The 10,919-nt window shown below is 31.7% G+C and overlaps 1 protein-coding gene across 1 annotated transcript; it reads right to left on the reverse strand.

Moving 5' to 3' along the window:
* LOC104784793 (LOB domain-containing protein 18) lies at positions 6,363-8,688 on the reverse strand. Its single transcript, XM_010509871.2, has 2 exons — positions 8,022-8,688; positions 6,363-6,957 (listed from the first exon to the last, which is right to left on the reverse strand). Exons 1-2 carry the CDS (start codon positions 8,394-8,396, stop codon positions 6,538-6,540), a joined length of 795 nt encoding a protein of 264 aa, XP_010508173.1. The 5' UTR covers positions 8,397-8,688; the 3' UTR covers positions 6,363-6,537.

The raw sequence follows: 10,919 nt of genomic DNA on the forward strand, positions 1-10,919 counted from the left end.
TTTTATACACACGCATTCAAACTTTTATAGAGAAAAATATAACAGTATATTCTGTATACAATAATGTTGGTAGAATTTATAAGCTTATCTATAGATATTTTCCTTTTAAATCACATATATAAATAAAAGAAATGTACTATGATGCATGTGTCAGTTTAATTTGTGTTTATGTATGAGAAATTTCGATTTGCCTTGATAGGACAATTCTTAAACAACCATTAAGGAATAAGACTCCCAATGCATATGATTTTTTTTCTTTGTTTTCACATTACTGATTTGTTTTTCTTGTTAACAAAAAATAATTTTAAAACATACATGTGTCCGCATATATACGTACGTTAAGATTAATTAAAGTGCATGAAAGTTAGTGACAAATAATTAAGAGTTGAATTGGAGAAAAGACGATGAAAATGTGAAGAAGAGACGTTATTGTGGTTGGATGATGACAGAAACTGTTTAAAATATTTCACTTAAAATCTAGCATAACCACTTAATTCTATAATGTATATACTTACTGCTGCCTTGAATTATACTATTCTGAAAAATATGGATACTGTTATTTTATTTCATAAATATTTAAAATAATATCTGTGTACTTCAATTTATGTTTTAGTAATCACATTTTTCTTTTATTTTCACGTTTTGTATCAGAGTCAAAATTATACTACTATATACGTGTTACCAGTCGTATGTTTGGTTTACAACATCAACTGGTCGTTGGCTAATAATACTACACGTTTAACATCAGCTTCAATTTAATTCGTTGTCTAATTCACCTCCGTAAAAATTTATGTAATTTTGGATATATATATATATATATATATATCGTTGCACCATTTTATATTAGTAACCAATAAGACATTATCAAGTAAAACTGACTTTAAATTCCTTTTATGAGCATAAAGCAAGTAACTAGTATTTACCACTACTAGTAGTATAGTATTATAAAATGTATATATACAGAGATTAATTATGTTGGGTCGATAAGGCAGGCAGATTCAAGCTCGTAAATCGCGTAAGCTTGGGGAAAGACTAAAGAGACAGGGGAGTGGAGGAAAGAGAGGATGACAGGCGCGTCAGACGCCGTTGGATGTTTGTCCCCGTCGGTTGCGATGCCTTCACGTAACAAGACCAGCCAGCGAGGACCAGCTCACACTCGCACGTGCAGCCGCTGACTGACACGCGTGAAGGCCTTCATTTAATTGTGGTAACTAATTTACTTTTGAAAACATTGACTCAGTTTTCAGGATGTGCCTGAAACTGAAAGATCAGATTCAGAAGGGTGGCTTTCACGTCACGATGCTGGGGAATATTTTTGGTCACCAACGGGTGTGTTTTCACAAAAATAGTACTCCCTCCGTTTCAAAATATAGGATGTTTTGGAGAAGTTTTTTGTTTCATAATATAGGATGCTTTCAAATTTCAATGCAACTTTTAGATTAGTTTAGTATTTTATATTATGCAGTATTATTTCTGATTGGTTGAACTTGTTAAAAGTAGAGACTTCTTAATCTGCGTGCTTTGCTTAAAACATCTTATATTTTAAAACGGAGGGAGTAGTATATATTTTCTACATTCGAATAACTTACCTTAAAATATGTCAAAACTGTCAAATTTCCCAAAAATATGTAAAAGCTTCTTCAGTTCTTCTTGTACTTCTTCTCACCCCACCAATGTAACATTCTCCGGACAAGACATCTCAAAAAGTGTTTGACAGTGCCACTTCTCATTACTTTCTTGTTTTCCACTTTATTTGTTTTCCTATTTATATATACATTTTATTTTATTTTAACAAATAGTTAGAATCACGAATAACTACAAAAAATATAAATGATGCATGTTACGATAAAAAATATCTCAACTTTAAATACAAAAATAACATACGTTTTAGAATCGCTGTTACATATACAGGCATACCGCTCTGGATTCGATTATGTGATTAAAAAAAGGTTTAATCAACAAATTTAGTTTTCATTACCAAAGATAGTAGTATAGTACTACTCAATTAATGCTGGATACTGAAATTTTGAAGCTTGTTAAACGTTGGGCAGATAGACCAGCATTAAAAATTGTGATCTCTTGATTAAATCTTGTTTTAAATGTATATGAGTATACCTCTTTAATAACTATTTTTATGTGATTCATTAATTATGTCGGATTATTTATTAATAATACGGCGTTCTACATATAAAATTTATGTATACATAAATAATACTATACACATGATCCCTTACAAGTTTCATAATGTCTACTAAAAGGTCCTTAGCTTTTGTTTTCTTCTTGATTCCATATTATATACTACATGATATATAAAACAATATTCAGCCAATATAAGAAAAACAAGGGTATTCTTTATAGATATGTGATGATTGGGGAACAACCTTGAGGAAATTCCTCAGTCTAACACCATTACAACTATATAAAAACAAATTTGTGGGCTATATGTGTTTGTTATGTTTACATATAGTCTGTACCATGGTCGATAATGTTAACACTTTTTTTTTTTTTTATTATAACGTTCATAAACATATGTCATCTAGGGATCTTTCGGTGATCAGCAAAAAATCAAATAATAAGTATTATGCAAATATTATGGAAAAAAAAAAAGAGTATGGTTTATGAACGTCGGCGATCATCCCGCTAGTAAATCCAAATTTTGTTGTTCCACTTTTAATTTTCTTTTGCCATTCTATTTATATGGTATCTTAAATCATATTCATATAAGTATCGTAATGAATACAGAATACGAATACGTATACTACTCGTGTAGTTAATCATAAAGAGAGAGAGAGAGAGTAAAATGTGTGTTGACCGCATGGGAAGAAGAGAGAGATGTAGGTTGAATCTGAAACCAGGACGTGTGGGCGTGATTCTCACCCATCCCCCGCGGATCCCGCTGACACCCGACCCGAACCGATCCGGGTGGGTGGACATCGGACTAACCACTCGCATCTCACGTTTTTTGTCTTCACTTGAAATCCAATTAGGATGGGCCATGTGGCTCTGAAACCCATGTTAAGATATTCTAAACTAATTGCTTTTTGAAAAAACCAAAATCTGCAACCATTAATACCACTTGGATCATTACTCACTAAAGCCTAATTAACATGTTATGTAAACCCCCATTTTGTAGTTATCAAGAAATTTTGAGAATAACTAAATCTTTTTTTTCTTTTGCTTAAAGGAATAACTAGACATTTGGACTGTTGTGTGTGTATAATCTCTTAGCTCAGTGAATTGCATATGCTCATTAATGTTCACATCTTACCTTTTCTTATCATGTGTATATAAGTTCATTATTTTAATCGAATTGAGATATATAGCTGACGATGATAATCACATGATTGTCACTATAAAATCGAATTTTAATCCATATAAGTAATTCATTTGGAATGTAAGACATAATTATTAACCAATTAATATTTTTCGAAAAGCTATGGACTGTTGTGTGTATTATCTCTTAGCTCTCAGTGTCATATTAAATCGAGACAGCATAATTGTATGTGATAATATAAAAAGAGGAAATTAGTATTTCCAAATTGCTATATTAAGTATATATCCATTTATAAGTATAAGATTACATTGATAAACAATTTAGGAGGCATTTGATATAATTATCTTCAAAATATTCATGAATATAATTCACTATGTAATCGGTTATTTAAAGTCACTCAACATAACTATAACGTAACCTGTTGACAAAAAAAAAAAACTATAACGTAACCTATGTACTAGTCTCTATAAATATGAAATAGTTTTGTAAGAAAACGAAAGAACAAAACACAAGCAGTGACATGCAGTCTCTTATAAATAATTGTTGGTAGGGTATTTTTAGAAACTCTGTTTTCAGAAAATTTATAAATCTTGTAGAAAGAATGTAACTTTCTCAATCAGATTCGCAAACTATGGAATATGAAAATATCGGTTAAGTAGAAATGAAAAGCTAATGGTTTGATTTAAGTGAGAGATAAGGACGGACGTGTAATATAGACAAAAGCAAAACATAGCTCGATGCATTTTTTTGGCACCCAATAACTTTTTAATCTATTACGTAAATCCATATCGGAATTTGTCATATATGCTTTGCTTTTTTGGATATGTGACCTTATGTGAATATATATAACTCGTATGAAAAGGCACTCAAGCTTAAGGACATATAACTCGCAATGGACAAGTTCTTTATGGCTAAAATGTTGAAGACAAAAGATATGTCATCTATTCAATTATATATTACAAGATATTACCAAATGTCATTTTCTAACCTAATCAATCAAGTTGGTGTTTATCATCACCTTAACAAAAAAAACATCATTCGTCTAAATCTTGCGTACCATTCCATATTCACCCGAGACTTATAACTCTATTGAAAGTTTTTTTTTTTTTTTACCTATCTACGAATATATAACCACTGAAAGCAAGAACCGTAAAAAAAAAAAAAAAAAGAATAAGTAATTATGCGAGCCACCCCGAGTAATCTGTATAGAAAAAAATTGAAAAAAAAAAAGAGATTAAAAAGAATGGACCACAGGTCCACAGCCGAGGTTGTCATGTGATGGACAGCGATTTACTTGGAATTATTAATTATCTTTGATCTTCTTTTGAAACGAACATATGCCTCGAGAACTCGGTGCCAAAATGTCAACGATTCTCTTAACATCAACTTAAGCATCAAAGCACGACGCATTTGGATTATTTAATTAAATGTTATTACAATCATAATCTTCTCTCATTAATTTTTGTTTATGTTGTTGTTGGGCGTTGATTATGGTTCTTAGTTACTTATCTAAATCGACCGTAGAAACTATCTATCATCTGTTCTCCTACGACATTATATTCAAATTTATGATTGTTTATTCGAATATTTTGTACATAAATGACAAACAAACAAAATTCAGAGATGAAAGTTGAATATTAACCAAAGAGAGTGATCTGCGTATTCGTAAATGGCTGTCTTTAAAAATGTACATTATCTTATTTCTACAGGAAAAACAGAGAAAGCACATAGTTATCATAATATTTGAAAGAATAAAAAAATACACTAAATTTCAGTATAATTTCGTAGAGATTATGAAAAATAAAATTCTAACAAACATCGATAATTGAAAATTTTGTTATCAGCAAATCTGACTATCATAATAACGAAGGAAACATAGGTAGCAATTAACAGAGAGAGACAAAGAGTCAAAAAGTTATATAATACTAACATTCAATATATAAGCAAATATGGGAGATAAAGGTACAATTTAATAGTTATATCAAGATTTATAGATGCAAATATTTTACAGGAGAGAGCTCCGACATGTAAGGAAGTGCAAGCTTTGTTATTCTAATCTTGCAACATTCAACAAAATGATTGCGTTTGATGTCGCTTAATATTAAATATTGTGCATGGGACGAAATAAGAAAATAAAAAGTGAGTTCGATAACGAAACTAACAATAAGATATATATATAGACGAAGTTAACTAATAACTAGCTTTCTATATAGTACTATAATTATACGAATTAAAGAAGAAAAAAACAGTTCACCTTTCCCCTGGCTTATTCACATAGTGATATAGATTTATTAAAAAGTCTAACGTAAACGAGCTCTTTTATATAATTACATGAAAATTCCCGTCATGTATATGTGTACTATACAACATTGAACTAAAAATACTAAAATACGTCTACGTTATCGAATTTCGAAAAGAAAAAAAAAACCGAAATTCCCGATCTAGAGAGCTTAAACCATCATTACCAGTCATGAAAGTTTACGACCTTATCAAGCTCAACCAAACCCATTGCGACTTGCGAGAGTGTTAAAACTGGCCTAAACCTAGGTCAAGGCCCAATAGAATGTAGGACGAGTAAGAATGCATGTAGCACCAACAACAAAACAACAGAAGTTTAAAATCGAAATTGTGTTGAGCTTGATAAGGCCGTGAATTATTTTCTATGAAGAAAAAAAAACAATAACGTACACGTAAATCAGCTAGCGAATAAGACTTTTTGTTGAAACAGTTAGTGTAAACACTTTTTCGAATTATTTATTAGTCTATTGGTTGTGCTCCTTGCAAATTTTGATATCTGGATGATTCGTAGTTTAATTGTATCATATATGCTATAAGTTTATAACTCTGTAACTTCATTTTCTGGATAAAGAAGCAGATATTATAAAACTTAAGAGTGTGAGGGGTTAAAAAAGAGCTTGACAACAACAACAAAATGAAGGTTAAGGCCCACGATAACAAAGGGCCTTGCGAGAAAATCCCCCAAGGCAAAAGTATGAAGTATGAACTATGAAGATATCGTTTGACAACTAATTTAGTAAAAACGTAAGACTGAGTTATATTCAAACTTAATAATAGGTGAAAAATATAACGGCAAATAAGATATAGTCACCAGAACAAGTTTGGAAAATACAGTGTAAATGTTAGACAAATTATAATCAACATTTCCTTATAATATTCGAAGAAAATTAAATTTTATTGAGTAGTAATTTAATTTTCCTAATAACAAACAGGTAGATGTAACGATCAAAAGATTCAAAACCAACTCATCTAGACATAGACCGAGACGGCGAATCGTCGGTTGCTGCGGGCGGAGGAGATCCTTGTCTATGGAGGAGTTCATGTGCTAATGCTTGAAGGTCACTGTTTTCACCACCGAGGCCTATGGTGGCAGCGGCCGAAGATGACGATGATACACCGTATTGCTGGCGTGGATCAACGAACCTTCGTTGTTGTGTGGCCCACGCCGAAGACGGTGTAGTTTGATCGAAGATGGAGGCTAGATCGTAGGTTGAGGGTAAGGGTGAGACTGATGCAGGTATATCGGTTATGGAGAAAGGCGGAGGAGGTGCGAAATAGAGCGGTTGCTGCTGCGATAGAGACGGTGGCCGTGTTTGTGGTTGAGGTAGCTCTAGTGATGCCAAATGGGCTTGTAAGTAAGAAACTTCTGCTTGTAGATTCACCACCTATGTATACATTTTACGAGTTAGAAAAAAATATATAAAATGATACTATGTAACTTTCAGGACATTACGTGAGGATGCGACTAATTTATGCCTTGCAATTTCTTGCCAACATAATACGGTTAGTTTGATAAGTGAAATCTCTATCTCTTAGTTTTTTTTATACGTTTAACGTACGTGATAGTTTTAACTATCCTAAAAATGGTTTATACGTGTTAAATTTTAAAACTTCTGATTTCATGTAATTGATTATACTTATCTAAAAGTTTAATTAATTACCCTTCTATTCAGCTTGATTTACTTTCATTCAGAAATCGAATTAATGTATTTTCGATTGTTAAGGTTGTTAAGCCACAATTTATGTAAGGTATTCTAACATAGAGAGTAATAATTTTTAATGACACGCATGGTATAGATTCATCCCATTATCACATGGAATATGGACATGCAGATACAGTAACAGTTAATGAAACTAATTAAATGCGAAGAAACAAAATAATGTTTATACACAAAATAAATACTACTATTTTATATTCATAGTACGATAGAAAAAGATCGATATATAGTGGAAAATACAAAAATTGGTATATCTACGTATTAACACAGAAAATTGTAGCCCGACCAATTCCCGAAAACCAGCAAAGAAACAAAAACTCCATAATTTTGCAATGGGACTTGTCACGACCGTATCATTTTTATATAATTGCATAATACATTATTTTAAGAGATTTCATAAGTAATTAACCAGACAACCATGCCTTTTTTCCTTTATACTCAAAGTAGAAGATTAGATAACCAAGAAAACTCAAGAAAGTGACAAGCTCTCGAAAAACTCTAAGAAGATTTCATTTCATGCACCCAAAAAATTGTTCATCTTTAACCTAATTTACATGACTAGAAAATTATATATATTCCCAAACGAAACTGAAGTTTGCTACTTTGGAAAAGAAAAACGTAACTGTCATCAAAATAATTTTTGGTTAGTTTAATTCAAGAAGTATGTTTCACATATAGTGATTTCCAACGCATTTTAATAATTCTTTACCAAAAAAGGTTAAATTAATTACCTGTTGCTGAAGAGCAAAGATGTGAGCGACGCAACCATAGATAGGGTCCCTTATCCGAGCCTGAGCTTCATAGCAAATAGTTACGACAGCATCGGACCTTCGATGAACTGGTATGTGCAAAAGAAGCTTCGAGACGTTACTGGCTCCGAACACTTTATGCACCGCTGCAAAATAAGCTGAGCCTTGCTCGGAGTCGAAGTAGGGTGCAAATATACATCCCGGCACACACTTTCTCCTTAGAAACTTACAAGCACCACATGGGCCGCCACCCCCACTGCCACTACTGCTTCCTCCACCCCCGCTGCTACCTCCTCCTCCACCACAACCACCACCTCCGCCTCCCACGGCAGTGATTGTGTTCCCACCACCGCTCATGATCACCCTCACACAATGAACGAGTTGTTGCTCTCTTTCTCTCTTTTGTTTAGGGTGTTGAGAAAAAAATGTATTGAGATTTAAGTTTGGTATTGTTTAAAGAAGAGATGAATATTTGAGAAAAGGGAATCAAGAGAGGAGAATTAGGGTTTGGTAAGAGGAGAGTATAGAGAAGAAAGTCTTTAAAGCCACGCGAGGACAAAGCTAACCACAAAAAAAAAGGAAAAAATAAAAGAAGAACGATCTCTCTCTCTCTTTTCTCTTTCTAGCTATCTCGTATTTAGTTGTTTGCGTGAAGCAAACATGGGATAAGCCTCTTCTATTATTATTTCTCATATGTTATATAACCTTTAATGACACAATTATATCATTTATAAATCAAAAGAGACATAAAAAGGGAAAAATCGTTTGATTATCTATTTCCCTTGGAACATCTCGTGATAAAATTTTATTTTCCAAGAAAAATAAAGTTCTTGCTTTCTCTTTATTTACTGTGAATTTACATGTGAAATATTATTTTTGGAGACATCTCAGTATCTCACGACTTTAATTATATGAATTACGTATACAAGATGGATAAATAAATAAAATAAATTCATATCATTAAATAAGTTATCAAATTATGACTTGACGTCTAATTAAATTAGGCCATCAAAAATTATTATATTTACAAAATGCATGCCATTAAAAAATAGTATACTATTTTATCAATTTAATAGCCATAGTGCATAAAGAAATGCTAGGTCTTAGTTATTTTCTTTAATGATTCGATTTTCCAAAATTTGTATAATCGGAATAATAATGCAAAAGCGTACGTAACTGATTAAAGACCTTCTCAAGTAAAAATATGGATAAGAAAACAAAATCACTATTAGCTTACGAAATAGTTAAATTAGTTACGCATAGTCGCATACTACTAGAGCATTGTTAACTCATCCATTCCCATATTTTAACTTCACGTTCCCCATCGATAATTACCGTAAACTGTGAAAGTGAAGGTTAATGGATTCGATTTCGGTTTATTAACGAGATCAGAGTGAACCGAAGTAACCCGGGAGTCAAAATGTCTAAAATCTCTCGGTTTGAAAGGAAACAAAAAAAAAAACGTAGCTACGTGTGCCAATAACAGAAGTACACATGGCGATAGTGATTGTAACTGCCTTTAGCGAGTGAAAGAAAAATGAATGACGTCATACGTCACGTAGGTCCCACGCGCCGTTCCCTTAGAAAGTTAGTAACGCCCCTTTTGCTTCCCCAGTGTCTCCTCCACGCGTCTGTGTTTTTTTTTATAAAAAAAATCTTTAAAATGTGTATATAAAATTATTGTATAATTCATTTTATAAGTTAAAAAATGAAGTTTGTTGTACTTCTAATTAAGAAAATAAAATAGAAAGTTTAAAGTAAAGACGTTGAAGTAAAAAAAAAAAAAAAAANTATAAAATTATTGTATAATTCATTTTATAAGTTAAAAAATGAAGTTTGTTGTACTTCTAATTAAGAAAATAAAATAGAAAGTTTAAAGTAAAGACGTTGAAGAAAAAAAAAAAAAAAAAGAAGGACGTTAATGTTTCCATGAGGAAATGCTAACAATCAACGATATGATTAATCAATTCAATAGTTATCTAACAACAAAATGTAAAGCTTGCTCTATAATTAACTTTGAGAGTTTCATATATATATTTCAGTTTTATAGTTTTAGGTAAAAAATATGGTCGACCACGAAATTTTGTTTTGGGAATGAATGCATATGAGTCAACAGACGATTCTAATTGCTATCATAAATTTCATTCTTTTTTGTTAGTGATTGATTACTCGTCCTAAACATCGTCGAGTTATGTAATAGCGTAATATATTATACTAAATGAGATAGGTACAGAAGGTGGAAGTGACATGGTACCTCAAATCTTGGGGATGTACAAAAAGAGTCGAACATTTTCGATCAAACACAAATTAGTTTTAATTCAGTATATTTTTCTCATAGGTTGTTTCTTTATAGCTCATTATGTTTTAATATACACATAACATACTCATATTATCATTAATCACTTGGCTTTTTGTTGATGAAACTTTTTCGTCCACTCGTGCAGTCACGCCCTAATTCGCTTATCTTAACATTCTCGTCGAATTTGGTAAGGGATATATATTATATATGTATATGATCTGTCTTACATTTTAATAGATGTAATTACACACATGCGTAGTTTCTTTTAACTCATATTCATATTGTGGGTTGATACTTGATCCTATCATCCTAAGACTCTATTATTCCTTTGAACTCTAAAATCCACCAGTCAAAATCTACTCAAAATAATATTAAAAAATTATCCGCTGTCGCCTAAAAACAAGGCAACACGATTTGTTTATAAGAGTTTAAGTTGGAGCTGATGACACTGATATACTACTAATCTTCAATTAAATATGCTAATATTTAACAAAATGATCATCAGTACAATCTAGCTACGGTAATTTGACCCGGTTGGTCACTTACTCGTAGCAACTAACAAACTGTTTTTTTTTTTTTTT

This window comes from Camelina sativa, chromosome 5, assembly GCF_000633955.1.
Source record: "Camelina sativa cultivar DH55 chromosome 5, Cs, whole genome shotgun sequence".
In the NCBI taxonomy this organism is placed as follows: Eukaryota; Viridiplantae; Streptophyta; class Magnoliopsida; order Brassicales; family Brassicaceae; genus Camelina; species Camelina sativa.